Raw genomic sequence first — 22,679 nt, forward strand, 5'->3', positions numbered from 1 at the left:
GATCCGGTCTTGTTGCTGATACATCTTCTCCACTTCCTACCCAAAGAATGAAGACTACCCCTGATAAAAAATCAATTTCAGTAGAAACGGCTATCAAAGACAAATATGTACTATCACAAAAATCATCAAAAAATCTGTTTTTACTACTTCAAAATTAGTGGCAAAATCAGTGGTAGGAGATGAATCTTTCAGTCAATTGGATCAAATTTACTAGGTGTATGTCAAAGCATTAAAGAAGTCTCTAAAGAAATACTTAAGTTATTAGTATAAGATTTAAGTTAGTCAATATACTTTTAATATGTTGATATATTCTGATTTTTCATTTTATTGTTTTAAGGTTGACCGAAAGTTCAAGCGACTCAAGAATAAAATCGATTTAAATCATACAGATCTCTTGAAAGCCATTGCAAATATAGTTCAATCACCCTCCTAAGTATAGTATTTTTTGTTAAAACAATTGAATTGGTTAGTATGTTACAATTTTTATTTTTTATAGCATTGTAGATCCCTGATCATGACCTGACTGGCACATCAACTCCAATTCAAAATGATGATTTTGTTCAACCGTTCCATGTGGTTGAAGAACCTGATGCCCTTGATAAGGAGCACAATAATGATCAAATTAATGTTGGTGCCCCTGAATCACATGAACAATCTCATGTCCAAAAAGATATCCAGGTACATAAATTATTTATAAATTAATAAGTCTGTTTTTTAATTGTCATACTTATTAACTACTCGATACATTTCATAGTCATGTATCAGATCTATAATTTTCTAATTTAATAGTCAGTTACAGAAGTAATTGTTATTATTATAATTATAGAAAGCAGAACCATCCAAGAATCCATAACAAATGGAGGATGGATCACCACATCCTATGAAATCAGATGTTGCAAAAGATTTTGAAGAGGTTGTTGTTTCTAATACATTAAAGGTAATGTATCAGAACAAATTTTGTGATACATTTTATATATAAAAGTTTAGTATTGACATGATTCATTTAATTTAGGATAATGCATCAAAAGAAACAAATATTGACATGAAAAATGCAACTGACACTTCTGAAATGATTGACAAAATGAAAGAACAGATTGAACTGATTGATAAAGACAAAATCAAGCCTGGTGTATCGATAATCTTTCCACACTTGTATTTGATTCATTATCTTTAGTACTGATTAGTATTACAAAAAATTTAGAATATACTAAATTATTTACAGTTTTTATTATTCTCATAACAGAATTCCATAACTTCAACTTCTATATCGTTCAAAACTCAAGAAGTGATAGATGCTCTTATATATGGAATTTCATTATCGATCACACCATTGACTATTGTTAGTCATGAAAAGTAGTCCAAGCTGAATATTTACTATGCGATATCCAACTACCTACCACTCTTTCATCCAAATCCGTTGTGTTGCCAGATGATGCGAAGACACCTCTTCCACGCAGTAGGATGCCTTCGAAGATCTTAAGAGTTTTGATAAAATGACTTTCAGATTCTAGGAATATTTCCACATGTTTTAGTTTGAGTTGGTTGATTTTATGGGGACTCAGTACCTTTGTCTTATTTAACATGTTTCTACATCTTTAATTGTTTATCTCTTGTTGTTGTTGATTAGTCTCGATTGTAATAGTGATTCTCCTACCGAAGGATTAGAGTGGATGTCAATCACGGCGGGTGAGGATCATGACATCAAATTAGTTGAATAAATTAATTTAGTACAATGAAAGATTGACAAAAATATTTTTAAATTTTTTTATCACACCTGTGTTATTACTTGACTGTATAGTACTTCCTTTGGCTATTTTATCTGTCGTTTTAAATTTTTTCCACACCCTCTAAAAGAAAAAGATAGATATAGATTATTGAGTTATTCCTATTATTAGATTTTTTTAAGAATAAATTTGTATTATGAAAACATTACTTTTTAATGCTACCGGGTATAATTGAAAATAATTACAATTTTTTGTCTTAAATTTTTAAAATGTTATTCCCTTCGTTCCAATTTATGTGACGCAGTGATTTGAGACAAAGTTTAAAAAAAAAGACTCACTTTTGAAACTTGTGTATAAAATAAGTCATAAATATTTGTATGATTATAATTTCTTTTTATGTATTGTATGATTATAACTTTTTTATGTACATTTTAAAATTAAATTATTATTAAATATAAAAATGAGTTTTTTAAAATTGATTAAAAAAATAAGTCATAAATTGAAATTAAAAAAATTATTATTTTAAAATAATTTTTTTGAGCCAAAATAATAATTAAAATGTGACGGAGAAAGTAATTCATTGCGATGTCAAAGCAAGCCAATAATTTGTAGTAAGACGATTGAGCATGGCATATTTATAGCACAACTCAGTCGACTATTAGATTGGCACTAAGTGGCCATTTCATCATTATACTCTATTGGTGAAAGTACCAACACTAGATTGTGCATGATGCAATCAGCCACTTTATTTGATTGAGGATATTACACCAATACTCGCGTTCAAAATAAATTTAAATATAGGTAATTTATTCACTCTATTTTAAATTTTATGAATTGAGTTCAAAATAATTTAAATTAAATCAATCTCATCACATTCAAACCTTATATCTTCTAGGATTTATATATTTATTATTTCTATTTGTAAATTAAAATTGTTTTTCTAGGATCAAAATACAATAAAAATAATATATCTAGAAAATTTCATAAATGAGGTATAGATAGGATAGAAGGTAGGCAGATTTTTAGCAAAATCGAAAGAAATTAAACTATATATATTTATTTTTCATTGAATATATTGAGTGAGTCATCTTAATTATATGTTTATTTGGTTGGTATAATGTTTGGTGACTTTCCACTTCAAAGTCAAGAGTTTATTTTTTATTTTCTTGAGTTGAAATTTATCAAATTGTATTTACAAAAGATAAATTGCAATTATGTTAAAAAAAATAATTAGATTAAGCAGGTCAAATTTGTGGTGTTATGACCCAAGCTAATTTTTAACCCATTTGAGCCCAACTTTTTTTAATCCAAAATAAATTCGGATGGATCATGACTCAATCCTGTTTTTAACTCAGATAATTTTAATTTCTCCAATTTCAGCCCAATCTGTCCATTTGAAACTTCTACTTTACTTCATTTTTTGTTCTAATTTATGTGATAATATTTAAATTTTGAGAGTTAAACAAATTGTACTTTGATCATAGTTTCTTATATGCCTTGTCTCACATAGATAGGTAAAATTTAAGATGAAAGTAATTACCCCACGTAAATAGGTAGGAAGAGAAAGATACAAAATTGTATTTTCATGTACACTCAATATTATTCTATAGCCCTTTTAAAAAATATCACATTTAATTTTTATACTAGAAATTTTTTAATTTCAACATTTCATTTAACTCCGTTATAAAAATAACATAATGCTTAATACTAATAAAACTCAATGAGCTATAATGCAAAAATCTTCTTTAAATTTTTAAGATTCATTAACCAATCAAACTAAAGCACATAAATTTTAAACGTACAAATAATTAGAAAGTTGCTACGTCACCAAAATGAAGTGAACTAGGTAAAAAAGAAGATAGGACAAGTTCTATTTATGTTTACCTCAACCACCAACTAATTCTTTCATCACTCTATTAACTAACTAATTACTTCCTATTTTCCCTCTATAAAAACCCTTTTAAGGTCTCACTACACTCAAGCAAAACACATAATTACATTTATTACTAAGATAAGAAAATGGAAATGGTTGGCAAGATTGTATGTTTTGTGTTATTATGCATGGTGGTGGTTACACCCCATGCAGAGGCCATAAGCTGCGGCCAAGTTTCGTCTGGGTTGGCTCCTTGCATCCCTTATCTTACAGGGCGCGGTCCCCTAGGAAGCTGTTGCGGTGGTGTTAAGAGTCTGTTGGCTGCAGCTCAGACCCCAGCGGACCGGAGGACAGCATGCAGTTGCATAAAATCAGCAGCTAATGCTGTTAAAGGACTTGATACGGGCAAAACCGCTGGTCTCCCTTATACTTGTGGCGTAAACATTCCTTACGAAATCATCCCATCCATTGACTGCTCCAAGTACGTTAATTTACTATTTTATACTATGAGATTAAATAATATAGTAATAACATAAAACTGTCTGTTTGATTTGACATAAAATTTTAAAAAAAGAAAATTAAAATTTATGGTATAAAATTAAATATTAGATATTTGTGTGATAAGTATTTTAAAGTTAATTGTTACTATTAAATATAGAAATGTGTTATTTTTTTAGAATTGATTAAAAAAAAAAAGTAAATCATATAACTTTGTAGAGTAATTATTTTGTGATTCAGAATGAACGGTTTCTACTACCAATACTGTCGTAAGTCTAACATGTTACATAAGGATGTGTACTTCCATGCGATCAATTAAAGTAAATAATATAACAGTTAATAATTATTTAATTCTAATATTTTATATGACATGGTTAATACCATAAAATTAAAGTGTATTTTTGATAGATTCTACACATTTTTATTTTAGATCAAAAGATTTAAAAGTCTTGTTTACTTTTTAAAATTTCGTGCAAATCAAAAACAAGACAAACAAATTAAACCAAAGAGTGTAACATAAATTGTCTACTAAGTGAGAAGATTATTGTACGTGTATATATATATATATATATATATATATATATATATATATATATATATATATATATATATATATATATATATATATATATATATATATATATATCGAATAATGTTTCTTGGTTAATTAATGTTGGTTTAATGTGAGGATGCAGGGTTGGCTGATCCACTACATAATCTGGAAGTAGCTAATTATAAGTAGAAGAATAAAAGGGATCGAAAGAGTTTGATCCTGCTTATGGATCCGTTTCTACTTTTTTTTTAATCTCTTACTTTTTGTTATTTTGTGTCTTGTAATGAAACTTTTGTGGTTGGTTGTTCTACCATCCAATCTTCATGTATAATACATAATTAATATATACGTCTTACTTTCTTAGCTTTAATCAATATGATCTAGTTAGATCACTAAATTATGTATTTGCAGAATATTCAGTTACGTTAATTAAACACGTGTTATTTTATGTTGTCATATTTAATTTATGTACTGAAGAAGTATATGTTCTTAATAAGCAACTATACAAAGAAGCTTTAAGTGCAGAATTAAGTAAATCAAACATAACAACATGTTTCAATATTTGAAGTCCTTTGGAGGTTCTTTTGGAAAATGGGTTATATTTGTTTGGGTTAAGATAGACAGAGGGTCGGACATAGATTTCAATTTAAGAATGGATAGTTTTTAAGAAATTTGAATTAATTTGGGATAATTTGCAGGTTTCCGTCCAAATAAGGGTACAAAATATGAATAATCACATAGTATAATGAGGTTAAACCTAATTATTAAACGAAAATTGAAGACTACTTTTAACCCTTCTTTTTACAATAGATCCTTGTGATCAGACCCTTCTCAGAACCCTGCGCATAACGGGAGCTTTAGTGCACCGGACTGCCCTTTTAGGACCAAAACATCACTCAAATATCATTATTTTCTTCCAAAGATACTTAACACTTCAAAAGCCTCATTCTCTCCTAATTGACATGTCATGTCATTAAAGCCTCATTTGTTTTAATAATAGACTTATTTTATTCATCAATCTCATTTAATTAAAACAATAATCTTATTATTGTTTTCATAAAAATATATTAATTTATTAAGAAGAAATTTTCATACTTGAGAATTTTTTATCATAATACTTTTTTATGCTATGAAAAAATATCTTCTTAAAACTTACTATAATGCCATCAATTTTGAATACTTATAAACACATATATTCAAAAAACATATTGATATACAAATCACTCATGAACGTCAATTACATTGATTAATCATATATTGTATGATGGTGTCATGACCCGAATTCGGGTGTGATGGCACTCATCTCAACCCACCAAGACAAGTCAGCCTAAAACTCAACGGAAAGTAAATGCGGAAGTAATTGAGATAAAACAAGGTTTAACTTAGTCAAAAACAAATAAATAATCTCAAAATCCTCCAAGACTGGTTGTCACGTGTACAAGCCACTAATACATTACCGAAGTACGAAAGAAAATACAATCACAATGTTTTTGTCTCTAGAATAGGACTAAAACATAATAAAAGAGTAAGAGGTGTCTACTAGATGAATGTAACATCTACCTCAATACTCGAAATGATAGCCTCGGATGTGTTAGAAAACACTAGGAGATCAAGCTGGTACGGGCTCACAACCTACACAAGTGTAGAAGCAAGGGGTGAGTACCAAACAACACGGTACTCAACAAGTGGATAACTAAAACTAATCAAAGCTCAATACATACAAGTACTCATGTCATCCCAACCGAACCTCCTTAACTACAACCAGCATAAAACCAGCCCAATTCTACACTCTACACAATAATAATAATATAGTCCACAAATACTCATTAGTAGTCTCATCAAGTGAGTTATATCAATTCAAGTTCAACATATACAGAGCAATAATGGTAAACACAAATTCACAAATATCAACAAAATGCGATGCAATGCAATGAGATGATGCATGTCTGTCCTATCGGTATACATCCGCTGAATTACAGTCCGAAACCCATAGGGAATATTTTTGTCCATGTTATCTGTCACGGAGCGTGTGGCCCGTCCCCTCAATATACATATCCTGCCACGGAGCGTGTGGCCCGAACCCTTTATTTCATAATACCTGCCACGAAGCGTGTGGCCTGACCCCTTTGTTTCATATCATTTTCAGTCTTAGTGCAGTATGTCAGAACTAATGTAATCAATAAATGTTCATATGTGTAACATCCCCTAAAAACGTTGTATACGATGTTTCAATTTTTGCCTAAACATGATACAACCTCTGTATTTTGGTCATAACCTTTCATATGAATATCCAAATTGAGTGATTCAAATTTCTGCGTAACCACAAGATCATTACCTACAACTTTTATGAAGACCATATTTTAAGATTCGGATGTTAAGTAGGTCAAATAAATTAATATTTGTAAGGTAGGATGTTGTGACGGAAATGAGTGTTTATAGAAGAAAAATCATATCTCACTGTAGGTTTATCCAAATTGGTTGATTCTTGAACTATATGAAACTAGACTTCCATATCTACAATTCTTATGAAAACACCAAATCCTAATAAGGAATTTATCTTATTCAAACGCAGCTCCCAAAAAGAGTATTCTGTCAAAGATAACTCATTCACCTACCATAGAAAGATCTAGATACATTTGACATCACTCATGACATAAATTGTCCTCCATTTAACATCATCCATGACATCAATATATTCCACTAAATTTTCAGATTCTTTTTATAATTATTTTATTTATTGTTAGGTCCCTCTTTCCCACCTATAAATACCCACCTTATTTCCTTATTTTATTCATCAAGCTTTCTCAAGCAAATCTTCTCTCTATACACTTCTTTACACATTCTCAAATATAGTTTTAGTTCTTAGTAGTGAAGAAATACTATTCCGGTGATTCATATACTCCGGGTAGTACACAAAACATTCCGGCAAGGAGAGAAGCTAGGACTCAAGAATGTTCATTAAGTCTTTCGGTACCAACTAAAGCTTCGGTTTCCAGGTATGTAAGGCTTCAATGAGGGTATTCCTTCCACTCTCATGCCTAAATTATTTTGATTATATGATAAATTATGTTTATTTTCTTTAAGCTCTACTCTAAGTTATGTGGTTGTTTATCCATGGGTTCTTCCACCCATGTAGTCCAAAAACTCTTTCAATTATGTCTTTTGATTTCAAGTAATATTTTTGTTATGGTAATTTTATTTTTACTTAATAGTATGAATCATGGTTAAACTAATGATTATTGATCTATTTTGATACAACATAATTTCATATGTATGAATTGATGGATTGCAAGTAATTTATTTATTTATATTTTTAAAGGTTCTTAAAATTCATGGTGGGTTGTCTAAAGCATGACTTTTAATTAATGGATTCCAAAGTATTTATGTATATTTATTTACATACATGTTTTCAAGTTGAAGTGATTTGAACCCACCTAGTTTTACTATGTTTTTAATAAAGTTTGACTTGAAAGCTTTGACTCCAAATGAATGTTCATAAAAGCAATATCTATGATAAAAAGGGAGTCTTATGAAATAAAAGAATGATGAAATGATATGAATGATGAATTCTTTTTGCAATAAGGAAAATTCTTGCATATTTGAATTACCAAATGTTTTAATGAGTTATTCTACCGAATATGATATTTTGAATTCTCAAGCTATATGTTATGACTATTTTAAAGTATTAAACTATTCCGTGGGATTGACTTAGCACCGAATGGGTCATTGAGGTGGGATTCGGTAAGAGAATCCTAGTAGCAACCCCTTGTCTCATTAACTATGTGCCAACATAGGAGCCCTTGTAGGCTTAGGCTAATGGATCCATGAATGCCCATAAAGTTAAAGTTAAAGAAATGAATGAAGTTGACGGAGTTCTACCTGGCAAGTAGTCTCCCCGGCCAACGTAGGGGGTTATGTTGGATTCCATGTAATAGCTCACATGGTCTTAAATGTCGGTTATGGTTAATTTCCCACAAAATGAATGTTTTAAAGGATATATATATGATTTATTATGCATACATTAAATTATATTCCATATTACATAAATATTTTAATGTTTCCTCAATGTTCATGCATCCTTACATACTTAGTATATTCAAAGTACTAACGCATACTCTTTTTCCTACATGATATCACCATGTAGGGATCAGTGCTCCTCCTCGTTCTCCTCCACGTGGCTAGTTGAGACTTCGTTTGAAGACTACTTTTGGTGAGTTCCCATGTTCCGGGAACAATACTCCTTTATCTTTCTAGTTTATGATATGTTAAGATATTTTACTATGAAATTTCTTCTATTATGATTGAGGGTGAGCTAGGGACTTGTCTTAGCCCATTAAATCTAATAGTTAGAGGTATTGTTGGACATATGTAAGTTGAAGATTTATTATGATTTCCGCTTGTTTATCAACATTACCTATGAAAGGCTAAAAAAATGCTAAGAGGCTTGATTGAGGTACTTTCGGGTACCTCATTCGCCATGTCACGTCTAGGTCCTAGGCTTGGGTCATGACAATATGATTCACGATAATAACATGATAACAACAATAATTTTTTCTATCTCATATCAACAGTCATTTCACATGTCCAAATAAATCCATAATCTCATCACATCAATTCCACCAATACATGTTATTAGATCATCATTTTATACCCCTCATCTCCATTTTTAAGGCCAATCATATAGTCAATAAGCCAGTCCAATTTTCATTACTCCCTAGTGCACATAATAAGGAAATACAAGCATCTACAAGCTTAAACTGAGATTTAGAAATTCACTTGCCTCAACTAATCAAACAATCACTCCGGAATTGAGCCTTCCCCTTTTGTTGGACTTCCAAATTAATGTAATCTAGTCAAATAGATAATCACAAAAAGATTTCAAAACTAACAACACCCGTATTACTATATATCTAGCCTAGACCCAAAAATGCACACAATTCTATAATCAAATTTCTAATCGTGATACCACCTAACATGTCAACTCCCATATTTTTTTTTCGAATTTCAAGACTAAGGTTCAGTTTCAGTTCCTCCAAATATCATAAATCTACTGATATTCATATAATACAATACTCTTGCTATTTAATTACAGATCTCAATATATTAAAGCTTAATTTATAATGTGATAACAAAATAAAATTATTGACAATTGAAGCCACCTGGTTTACGAAACCAGTGGCGAGAATTGACCAGAAGTGCAAAACTTGCCATTCATGGCGTTTACTTCCTTTTCAATCATTGGAAAAATCATTACCAATCTTTGCCTTATCATTGGCAATGATTGTCCCACTAATATTCTTTCATTCTAGGTCCAAAAACTCAAGACAAAAGCACTCAAATTTGTATTCATTTACTTCTTCTTTTTTTTCTTTTCAACCTAGAATTATAATACTAATTCCTTACTCATATATGTAGCCATCAATCTAAGTAGAAAACATAATCGACTCTTACCTGAAGCGTTCGCCGAAGCCACAATGAAAGTTCAATTCCTTTAGTTTGAGGGTTTGAGAAATTAATTGTGTTATAAAAAAACAATAACCTTTTTTAACTTATTTCAATAAATAGGTCAAGTGGTATATGGAATTAAATAAACTATTAATTTGATCCACCAATTAAATTAATTCTCTAAAATTATCCATCAACTAATTAACCGAGGTTACCGAAAGGTCCAAAATTTCAACTTACATTTACGAAAAGGGTCTTCTACGAAAGGAGGAGGACTCGTTCTCAAAATGACCTAACGGGTCATTACAGATGGATCAATAATATTAAATGTCAATTACCTATTAAAAAGAAATTAATTGTGTACTTTGAAATTCATAGTTACAGTATTATCATTTTTGAAAATAAAAATAGAAAGCGAATAATATTTTATATTAGAAAATAAAATTTTGATCTTTATTAATAAGCATATTAATCTCGTATAATGTGTGAATAATCGAATTTAAATAGATAATTCAATTTATTATTAGTTGTGTTTCGTGAGTTTAGGATGAAAAGAATATATATTGGTGGTTAATTGTATGATAAGATAAAATATAATATAATAGTAATAAAAGAATAAAAATTTATAATGGTCTTTTAATTGGGTGTGGGCATGGGGCTATCAATATGGATCGGGGCAGATAGGAGAAAAAAGATGGGTTGAAATTTAAATTTGTCCAATAGAAAGATGTCACGTAATAATTAATAACAATAATAATTAAAAAAAATAAAAGGTTGTTAGTTTTAGGGGTAAAAATGGACCAAAAAGGTAGAATGAGGGGTATTTTTGGCCCAATAGATGGATGAGGGGTATATTTAAACCTTTTCGGATAGTACATGAGTATTTTTGGCCCTTTTTCAGTATTTTTATTTATTCATATTTGACTTAATATATTCTTTAAAAAATAGAAGAATAATTTTATTATATCATTCTATTAATTATTTTTTTCATTCTGTTTTACCTAATATTATTTGATTTAGTATGGTATTTAAGAGGAAAAAAAAACTTTTGAAACTTATGGTCTAAAATAATTCTTAGATTTTTATGTGTTTGTAAATCATTTCATTAAGGGTAAAAGTGAAATTTTAGAATTAAATTGTTTCTAATTATAGTAAAGTCAAATTCTTTTTGAAATGGATTAAAAAAAAAAAGGATGTCACATAAAATAGAACAAAAAGAGTATAAGTTATTGGAAAATGAATACTCTCTAATTCAATTTATTGTTCTACCTTTTTTCTTTAGTATGTTTTAAAAAAATGTTTTATTCATAGTTAGTAATTTTTTAATTCTAACTTTTCGCCTAATATATTTAAAATCATAAAATTAAAGAGAATTTTAATATATTTAACATATTTATAATATCAGACGATCAAATTCAAAAGGCTTCTTTACTTTTTTAAATTTCGTATCAAATCATAAGAGGTCAAACAAAATTGAAACGGGAAAACTTACCACAAACCAACATTGTCAGTCGATTTATTAAATAAAATATTTTTTTATATTTATTTAATTAAAAATAAATGAAAATTTAAATAAACTTATGGACAATGTCAGTTTTTTTTTTTAAAAAAAATCTCGACTTTGTATGTCGGTTTATGATATTTATATTTTTTTTCCCAAAAAAAATGTACAAAATCGATGAAAAATTGTGTGAAAACAAAAGAGGGACATCCCTTGGTTTCAATCCGCTCCACTTCGATCCATATAGATCCGCGCCGCATAAATCCATCCAGCATAATTTTTTTGTTATTTTCTTTTTTAATTGAGTTTAATATGAAAAATAAAATTCATAATTTTTTTTGTTAATTAACATCTCAATAACTCATTAATTATTACTAGTTAACATTTCAACAATTGTTTCTTAATCGCTAATTAACTCTAATTAACATTTGTCTAGTTTAAGTTTTTTTTAAAAGTTAAAATTAAAGTCAAAGTTTAAGATAAAAATTTATATTTTTTTATTTTTACTAATTACAAAGATTTAATTTTCTTCGGGTTCCTAATTGATACCTTAAACTCTCATAAATCCGCAACCCGCCTTGCCCCGCATTAATTTTAATAATAATTACTTCAATCCGCCCCACCCCGCCTAGCTCTAAACCCGTCCTGCCTCACCCATTGCTATCCCTGGGTCTCTATAGAGATATCGCTTTTGTTTGAGAATGCCTTTGTCCATATTATATTTTAACATATTTTTTAAAAAAATAATTAAATAAAATAATTAATTTACTATATTAATTTTAGATGTAATAAATTTAATATTTTGAAAAAATAACTATAGATAATAATAAGGATAAATTAAAAATTAAGTGATGAATTATCTTTTGATTTTTTAAATTAAATAATTAAAATGTAAATATTTATTTTTAATATAGTGGATAAGTACAAGTGCAAGACATCAGTAATTTCAGCAATTTTAAATAAATTTATAGTTTTCTTTTAATACTAATCCTATTATTAAATAATCACATAAAATACTAGTAATTAAATTTATATTATTAAAACACAATAATAAAATAAATATTTTTTAAAAAAAAGTGTGCGTCCAATATAAGTCATAAAATGAAACGGTGAGAGTAATATGTGTAACCTCGAAAAGCGTTATTGAATTTAGCCTCAATATGTGTACCGGTCATTAATTAATCACTTCCTATTTTCCCTCTATAAATACTCAAAAGGTCTCACTGGCTTTTGCACCCAACAAACACAATACATTTGCAATATCCTTCAATTCACTACTACTCTAGCTATATGGAAATGGTAGGCAAAATTTCATGCATTGTTATTTTGTGCATGGTGGTGGTTGCACCCCATGCAGAGGCATTGACATGTGGTCAGGTTACATCTAGCGTGGCTCCTTGCCTCCCTTATCTTACGGGCCGTGGCCCTCTAGGAGACTGTTGTGGCGGAATCAAGGGTCTATTGGGTGCAGCCAAGACTCCAGCGGATCGAAAGACAGCATGTACTTGTCTAAAATCAGCCGCTAAAGCTATGAAGGGCATTGATGCGGGCAAAGCCGCTGGTCTCCCTACAGCTTGTGGCGTAAACATTCCTTACAAGATTAGCCCTTCCACTGACTGCTCTAAGTATGTTATTAACCTTCTTTTCTTCTAAATACTTATTTTATTATGCTACCATTGGTAATTAAATTGATTTGCAATAACAAATCTAATAAATTAGAAATTTTTCATGTATAAATAATTTAAAATATATAGTGCTTTCATTTTTAAATATGTAAATTTTATTTCAAATATCTTAAAACTAAAGTTAAATTATTTGCTCCTTGAAATTTGAAACGTGTCACATTTTGGCTGATATGTTTAACGATCACTCCTATTATACATAACCATGTCGTGCTAATATACTTGGTTAATGTGGTAATTAATATATGCAGGGTCCAGTAAGGCTAATCAGTGCAATATGGAAGTAGCTAGCTAGAGTATCATGAGGAGAAGAATAAAGATGGCGTGGAGTTAGTTTGATCCTGTTTGTGGATCTAGCTATTTTGTGGGTCTTTAATTTGGAGTCATATTTAGTTAAGAGTGTTGTAATGAAACATTTGGGGTTACTTACGTTGTATTACAATCCAAATCTTTCATAATAATACGTTATTTTACTACTATCTTATTTAGTTCATAATAATTCTTAATTTTACTATCTTATTTAGTTCATTTCTCTCGAGAGAGATATTATTGAACTATCAAAGACTGAGAACCTATACCTATATGTTGTATAACAAATTGCAAATTAATTTAAAGGAAGACAAATAACAAAGTACTTATTTCCTTGTTTATTTTTACTTTACTTTACACACCTCTTAAAAATAATAATAAATAAAATATATTTATATTTTATCATATCATATTAATAGTGTGTAGTTTTTAATGGTGAGGAATGAATACTACATATAAAACAAAAATATTTTTCTCATAATATAATAAAATAATCAAAAACACACCTACATTATTCATTTTTTCCGAGTTTTATACCTAAATTATTGGAAAAATGAGTTTCATACTTAAAATATCACTTATTAGTTTGAGAAACACACATCAGTAGTGTATTTAATACACTGTCTACTTTCTCTATTTTTTTGAAAAAAAAACTTGCCTCGTGGCATTCCACATGGATAAAATATTACACTTTGACAAAAATTAAATAAACTATTAATATTAGTTAAAAGTTAAATACTAAATTATTTCTATCACTTTTTGGGTGGGAGATAGTAATGTTTTATTCTTTAATTTTAACTAATTCTAATAATTTATTTAATTTTTGTTAAGGTGAAATGTTTTAAGAGTGTAGTATACACACCATGATTAGAGTAGAATAAAAGAGATGTGTTTCTCAAACTAAAAAGTAATAGTTTAGGTACGAAATTCACACTCTCAATAGTTTAGGTATGAAACTCAAAAAAAAAGGATAGTGCAGGTGTGTTTTTGATATTTAGTGCAGGTGTGTTTTTGATACTTATCTCTTTATTTTTTAAATTTCTTATTTAGTGTTCGGTATTCACATTGGATCTTCAATTAAATTCGAATAGCTCACTATAGGTCCATTTGAGGGTGATACTCTCAACAAAATTTTCTCTAAGATTCAAATTCAATAATTTTAATTAAAAATGAAATAATCTCACTACTATACCATCCATGTTGATAATAAAAGTGATAATTGAAATGGAAGTTGGAGACTAAGGAGCAGTGGCGGTCCCAATAAATATTTTGCCCCAAGACATATTCAGAGTCAACTCAGAAAGATTTTTGCATTGATATTCCTTAAAATACTTTTATCTCAGAATAATTAAAATAAAATTGATTAATCTCTTTTTATGAATCGGAGGGAGTATTAGATCAAACTATTAACTTTCTCTTGCCAAGTTAGGAGTTATTATTAAAAGTAACATATTTGTGTCTAATATAATTTTCTCAAATTTGATGAGCCCTCTAAACATACTTGAAAGGTCTTTAATGTTTAAAGATATAAGGGAAAATAGTCAAAAAAAGTTCTTAAACTATTTGAAATGAATAAAAATGTTATTTATTTATAATTTGGTCTAAAAATACTCTTGCTGTCAATATTTTAGTTCAGAAATGTTTTTATTTTTATTTAATGGGTTAAAATGCCCTTTTTCAAATAAATATTTTTTTTTTGAACACATTTTATTCCTAATAATATTTCTTTTATTAGCAAATGTTTATTCTACTTCAATTAGAAAAAAATTAAAAATATTTCTTATTTTATTATAATTATTTTTAATTGTTATTTGAATAAAAATTAATGATTTATTTATGATGATCTTATATATATGAGATATATTATCCGTTAAAACTTAGAGTACATGAAATTATTCTATTTTAATTAATAAAATGAGATTACGAAGAATAAAATAATTTCTACATTTTTATTACTTAAATATTTAAAAAGAAAGAAAACAAGAATAGAATTTCTTAAAAATAATATTTTTATAAGGAACAAGATTTGTTGTGAAAGCATAATCACATAATTACCAATGGAAACTATGTGTTCACATACAACAAAATTGCTCTACTAAATCCCCAGCTAAAAAGCATGTTTTTAATGTATTTATGTAGGCATTGGAAATCCGCCTGGGACTATGGACATGAAGGCATATCTTTTACAAAAATTCAGTGATACAGAGCGGAAACAGGTACTTGTACTTCTTGATGCTTGTCAAAGGATGGCTAGTCAAGGTCCTCTAGATTCATATGGCAGGATGGCTAGTCTAAGGATCATCATCGCTTCCAAGCTCATCGTCATGGCTTACAGTATAGAGGCTTCCATCTGGACCCGCGACCTTAAACCTATGAATTAATAGGATGAAGAAAAATACAAGGAAATTAGACTCTTGGAATATGAAGATGCCACATTTAAGTGCGAAAGCACATTAGATACCTCTCAAGAATGATTCACATTTAATGTCATTAAATTGGTAGACAATAAAAAAGATAATCATATACTTTCTTCATTTATTATACTAAAAATACATTACTTTTACTTATTACTTTTTGCATATTAAGATTATTATTTTTCATATTTTACCTTCAATATTTATTACTTATTTCACAAATTATTTTTTCAATACCTAAAATTATAAATTAATTAATATAAATATTATGTTAAAGTACTTATATGAATTATTTTTTAAACAACGTGAAATTTAAAATGAAAACAGTTTCCTCAAAAAAGTTACCGGCGTGAATTTGACCTAAAGTTTAGATTTTGCCACTGAAAAGAGTTCATCACTGATTATGTTCACATTGTAATTTCAACCGGAAAAAAAGTACTTTCAACCACTTGATCATGAGATTGATCTCCGGGTCGTAAGAATAGCGTTGAATAATAATGTGTTTTAGTAATATCGATACTAGTAATGTTAATATAATTTAAATTAATTTTAGGTATATTGAAATTAATTTTTTTTATGTTATTTAATTTGATGTATTAATTAAAATAACATGTATTACATAATATTTTTAAAAGTTATTTATTTATAAAAATATCTTTCATAAACACAATAAAAAGATTAAAAAAAGATATTAAAAAATAATTATATTTTTAATCATTCTAATGTATGTATTAAATCCATATATTGCTAATATCATATTTTTATATATACTAACTAACTATACATAACATAATATCAAATAAAGAGTATTAGGGGTGATTAGACTGGTTCTGATTTTTCAAATTTCAAATCAAAATATTTTTGTTATATTTAAACTTAGAAATCAAATCAAACTAATAAAACTCGGATTTTTCAATCTTGAATTTTTTGGATTTTTTCGAGCTTTTTCGGTAAAGCATTCATACAAACATATTATTAATTTGTGTTTCAAATATTTCTTTAGCAGTTCTACAAAATACAACTATATAAGAGATGAGATGTATGAATGATGATACTAAAATATTCAACAAAAAATAATAATGAAATTACATAAACAAATATTGCAAATTAATAAGTCATAATAAAAATGATCATAATTTAAAAGTACTAACTCATGCTAAAATAACTCTAATGAGTATTAATTACATGATTAAATTTTAACGAAAAAATAAAATTTGATTATGTATTTTGATTGTCTAACCCAAATTCAACATTATTGTCATTCTTCTTCATATTGAATTGATTTTTTTTATTTGACCATTCAAAATTTTAAATCTCAAACATGAAATAATATATTAAAAGATAAAAAACTATGAAAAAATATAAGAAATATTTAGAAGCTATATACATAATATCGGGTTAATTTAGTCTTAGATTGACTTTTTCAGTTAAAATCAAACTAACTCAAATATAATTAAATTTTATTTTTTAAATATCAACTTGAGTCAAACTAAATCACTAGTCAAATTTTTTTATGATCTTACTTAATTTACAATTTAATTCAATTTTAAATTCGTTTTTATGTACACACCCCTAGCTCGTATACAACTAATGCAGCGAGTATGTAACTAATGCAAATTTTAAAAATATACCAAACAAATTATTAATAATATATAAAATTAATTACATCATATCAAATGGTCAGTACCTTGAGAAGTGTGAGCATGGCAGTATATTGCATGTATGGTTGCCATCACAATTAATTTATTTGATTATTCAGATGGGTGATGGCAGTATATGTGTCCATCTCAGGTTAGGGCCCTTTTGACCCATTTGAAATTGGAATTTTAAGATGTGTATTTTTTCATAAATATAAAATTTTATAATTTATGAAAACTATTTTTTAAAAATCAATTCTAAAAGAATTTTCTCAAATAACTAAGCCATAATTCATAAATATAATATATAGCCCAATATATATAATATTCTAATCTTTGGGAATACCGTAGCCAGTAAAATGGTTCACTCTCAACTGTATCAAAGTCATAAGTAAGATAGATAAAAATAATTGCAGTGTTTGAGGAAATCACTTTTAATCTATCAAGAAAAAAATATAATTTTTTTATATTTTAATCTTAACATTAATTACTTATTTTTTAAAAAAAATTAAAATTTAAAATTCTATATTAATTAATAAAAATATTGTGATAAAATATTTTTATATATTAATCATTGACGGGCATGTAAAATCTAAAATGGACAAGTGACCGGATAGAGTAGTAACTAAATTCGAAGACAACAAAATTGAATTACTTAACAGAATAAAAGAAATGTTCCGTTCTTTGTTTAATTAGTTAGAGAGAAAGGCAAAGGAGAGAAGTAAAAATTACTGAATTTTTTTTTTGGCCAAATGAAATAGTGTGTAAATCAAATGAAATATAACAAGACAATTAATTTCAAAAAAAATATTTTCTTGTTAATATCCTCTCTATAAATACCCAAAGTTACTTGTCTTGTCCAAATCAAATGAAATATATTAAAGGAAAAATCCTTTAGGCCAAAAATAATTTGGCCCAAATTTGACAAAAATGGTAAAAAGTTTTATTCACACTATAAACTAATTTTTTTTTGGACATTTTTACCCTTTACTTTAAAAATTGAATATATCCTTCAATCTTGTTTCTAATACATTGAAAATGATGAATGGTGATTACATAGTCAAATATGGGAAAGGGACCATAATGGTAAATGACCCAAAAAAATTGGTCCAAATTTGATTAAAATAATAAAAGAAAAAATTACTTAACTGTACACCTTATATATTTATATTTATTGTTATTTCCTATCATTAGTAAAAATATAAAAAATTCCTTTTTTTCTTCTTTCTCTATCCATCTGATAGATACCTTTTACTCCTTCATAACTATCCTAATTTGACACCTAATTTCAAGCCATCACTGAAGCGATTTCATTTTTTCAATTTGAGTCATTCTTTTTTCTCAAATTCAAACTTCTAAACAAGGTAATACAATTTGTCCCTTTTGTTTCAACTTCAAGTTGATCTTTTCATCACTGTCATTTTTTCCTCGATTTTATTTTTAAAATTTTCTTAGTTTTCATCGATATTTTCCTGATACATATGGATTTCGGTCCATCTTTTTGTATTGATCTTACTCAGTTAAACCAACATCAAGGAATACTTATTTCTCCGAGCTTTGATTCATCTTGGGAAGGTTACCACGAGATTAGATTCAAACATTATAACGATCCCGTAGTTATGGATAAATTACGTGCGAAATTGAGGTCGAAATCTCCAGTTCAACAACCACCCCAAGAAGCAGAGAAAAAAATTGAAGGTGTTACAATACGCTCTAATCTCTCAAATGTATGAGTTCATCTAATTTATATTGTTATTTTTTCTTTTTAAATCTTGATATTTTCGAAAACATTTCAATGTATCATTCTTAAAGTCCGTAATGATACATTTAGTCTATTTTTGATATGGATATAGATTAAATGTATCAGATATCTTACTTTGTATCTTTCAATGTTGATACATAGTTCGTATGCTGATACATAATGGTCTGATATGGATTTTGTCATGTTATGTTCCTAATATATAAGGTCTACTGCATTTTATAATGGTCATGATACATCATGTACTAATCATGATACATAAGGTTTTACTGATTTTGTGTTGTTTATAATACATGAATTTCTGCTTTTTCTATTGTTTTTGATACATAAGGTCAAAACAAAGTGTCTCATTTCAATGTACACAAGCTCTATATGTATACTGATTAGCCATGCACCTGATACATAAATTCATTTTGTATCATTTATTCTAATGTATCATGTTATGTTATGTTTTTATAAAGTCGGATATACAATGTATCAGGTACAAATTGTATTTATTCATTTATTCTATCAATACAAAGACTGGAGTACGTCATCAAAAAGATCCATTCCCACTCTTTGACATTCGACACTACATATACCACTAATTTTATTGATGATTTCGAATCATCAATAGGTGAAGAAGGTATCTAGTTGTTTAGGCAAACCATCTTTGGTCATTACCTAGATATGCCACAGTGTAATTTTCAAGGTCAAATCATCAAATATCTCTTACTTCTCAAGGTGGAGCAGAAAAACAAAGATGAATTGCACATTCGTCACATTTAGGATAATGTACTCCTTTTTTCAATCAAGAAATTTGCTATTATTATTAATTTGTGATGTACCGATAATATTAATAAATTTAGATACTCGGATGCACTCCCAAGCAGATTGTTGTCTAGATATTTTTCTGGTGCACAAAATAGGAAAACAAAAGACGTTTGGTTCAGCGTTTCCTTATGGGAGGATGGAAAACCAATGAAGACGTTGTTCAGATGGCCATTCTCTACTTCATCCACACTTTTGTCTTTTCTCAACTAAGTGATTCACCTATTTTTGTTAATGACTTTAGAATGGTAGAGGATGGCAGATATGAGTAGTTCCCATGGGGTCAAATAACATTTTTCAAATTGATGAAAGGCATGAGATAGAAGTTTACTACTGCCAAACAAATGTATCATTTAGGCGGCATGTCATGTGTTTTCAATGCATGAATTTACGAATGTGCATCTCAAGTTCCTTTTGAAATTATTGTAAGAGTTGATAAATGTAACATCCCCTAAAAACGTTGTATACGATGTTTCAATTTTTGCCTAAACATGATATATCCTCTGTATTTTGGTCATAACGTTTCATAGGAATATCCAAATTGAGTGATTCAAATTTCTGAGTAACCACAAGATCATTACCTACAACTTTTATGAAGACCATATTTTAAGATTCGGATGTTAAGTAGGTCAAATAAATTAATTTTTGTAAGGTAGGATGCTGTGACGGAAATGAGTGTTTATAGAAGAAAAATCATATCTCACTGTAGATTTATCCAAATTGGTTGATTCTTGAACGATATGAAACTAGACTTCCATATCTACAATTTTTATAAAGATCCTAATAAGGAATTTATCTTATTCAAACGCAGCTCCCAAAAAGAGTATTTTGTCAAAGATAACTCATTTCACCTACCATAGAAAGATCTAAATACATTTGACATCACTCATCACATAAATTGTCCTCCATTTAACATCATTCATGACATCAATATATTCCACTAAATTTTCAGATTTTTTATTTATAATTATTTTATTTATTGTTAGGTCCCTCTTTCCCACCTATAAATACCCACCTTATTTCCTCATTTTATTCATCAAGCTTTCTCAAGCAAATCTTCTCTCTATACACTTCTTTACACATTCTCAAATATAGTTTTAGTTCTTAGTAGTGAAGAAATACTATTCCGGTAATTTATATATTCCGGGTAGTACACAAAATGTTTCGGCGAGGAGAGAAGCTAGGACTCAAGAGTGTTCATTAAGTCTTTCGGTACCAACTAAAGCTTCGGTTTCCAGGTATGTAAGGCTTTAATGAGAGTATTCCTTCCACTCTCATGTCTAAATTATTTTGATTATATGATAAATTATATTTATTTTCTTTAAGCTCTACTCTAAGTTATGTGTGTATTTATCCATGGGTTCTTCCACCCATGTAGTCCAAAAACTCTTTCAATTAAGTTTCTTGATTTCAAGTGATATTTTCTTATGGTAATTCTTAATTTTACTTAATAGTATGAATAATGGTTAAACTAATGATTATTGTTCTATTTTGATGTAACATAATTTCATATGTATGAATTGATGGTTTACAAGTAATTCCTCTATTTATCTATTTAAAGATTCTTGAAACTCATGGTGGGTTGTTTAAAGCATGATTTTTAATTAATGGATTTCAAAGTATTTATGTATATTTATTTACATACATATTTGCAAGTTGAAGTGATTTGAACCCACCTAGTTTTACTATGTTTTTAATAAAGTTTGACTTGAAAGCTTTGACTCCAAATAAATGTTTATGAAAGCAATATCTATGATCAAAAAGGGAGTCTTATGAAATGAAAGAATGATGAAATGATATGAATGATGAATTCTTTATGCAATAAGGACAATTCTTGCATATTTGAATTATCAAATGTTTTAATGAGCTATTCTACCGAATATGATGTTTGAATTCTCAAGTTATATGCTATGGATATTTTGAAGTATTAAACTATTCCGTGGGATTGACTTAGCACCGAATGAGGCATTGAGGTGGGATTCGGTAAGGGAATCCTAGTAGCAACCCCTTGTCTCATTAACTATGTGCCAACACAGGAGCCCTTGTAGGCTTAGGCTAATGGATCCATAAATAGCCTTTAAAGTTAAAGTTAAAGAAATGAATGAAGTTGACGGAGTTCTACCTGGCAAGTAGTCTCCCCGGCCAACATAGGGGGTTATGTTAGATTCCATGTAATAGCTCGCATGGTCTTAAATGTCGGTTATGGTTAATTTTCCACAAAATGAATGTTTTAAAGGATATATATATGATTTATTATGCATACATTAAATTATGTTCCATATTACATAAATGTTTTAATGTTTCCTCAATGTTCATGCATCCTTACATACTTAGTACATTCAAAGTACTAACGCATACTCTTTTGCCTACATAATATCACCATGTAGGGATCAGTGCTCCTCCTCGTTCTCCTCCACGTGGCTAGTTGAGACTTCGTTTGAAGACTACTTTTGGTGAGTTCCCATGTTCCGGGA

General features: G+C 28.4%; 2 protein-coding genes across 2 annotated transcripts; both read left to right on the forward strand.

Annotated features, from left to right (window-relative positions):
• The first annotated feature begins 3,743 nt into the window (after positions 1 to 3,743).
• Positions 3,744 to 4,414, forward strand: LOC129875602 (non-specific lipid-transfer protein 2-like). Its single transcript, XM_055950895.1, has 2 exons — positions 3,744 to 4,078; positions 4,336 to 4,414. Exons 1-2 carry the CDS (start codon positions 3,744 to 3,746, stop codon positions 4,412 to 4,414), a joined length of 414 nt encoding a protein of 137 aa, XP_055806870.1.
• An 8,476-nt stretch (positions 4,415 to 12,890) lies between these two features.
• LOC129875603 (non-specific lipid-transfer protein 2-like) lies at positions 12,891 to 13,247 on the forward strand. Its single transcript, XM_055950896.1, has one exon. The coding sequence runs from the start codon at positions 12,891 to 12,893 to the stop codon at positions 13,245 to 13,247; it is 357 nt and encodes a 118-aa protein (XP_055806871.1).
• Positions 13,248 to 22,679: the final 9,432 nt, after the last annotated feature.

This window comes from Solanum dulcamara, chromosome 12, assembly GCF_947179165.1.
Source record: "Solanum dulcamara chromosome 12, daSolDulc1.2, whole genome shotgun sequence".
Lineage (NCBI taxonomy): Eukaryota > Viridiplantae > Streptophyta > Magnoliopsida > Solanales > Solanaceae > Solanum > Solanum dulcamara.

Coding starts and splice junctions, on each gene's coding strand:
- LOC129875602 (XM_055950895.1), top strand. CDS start 3,744: ATGGAAATGGTTGGCAAGATTGTATGTTTTGTGTTATTATGCATGGTG. Junction 4,079..4,335: donor CCATCCATTGACTGCTCCAA/GTACGTTAATTT, acceptor TTTGTGATTCAG/AATGAACGGTTTCTACTACC.
- LOC129875603 (XM_055950896.1), top strand. CDS start 12,891: ATGGTAGGCAAAATTTCATGCATTGTTATTTTGTGCATGGTGGTGGTT.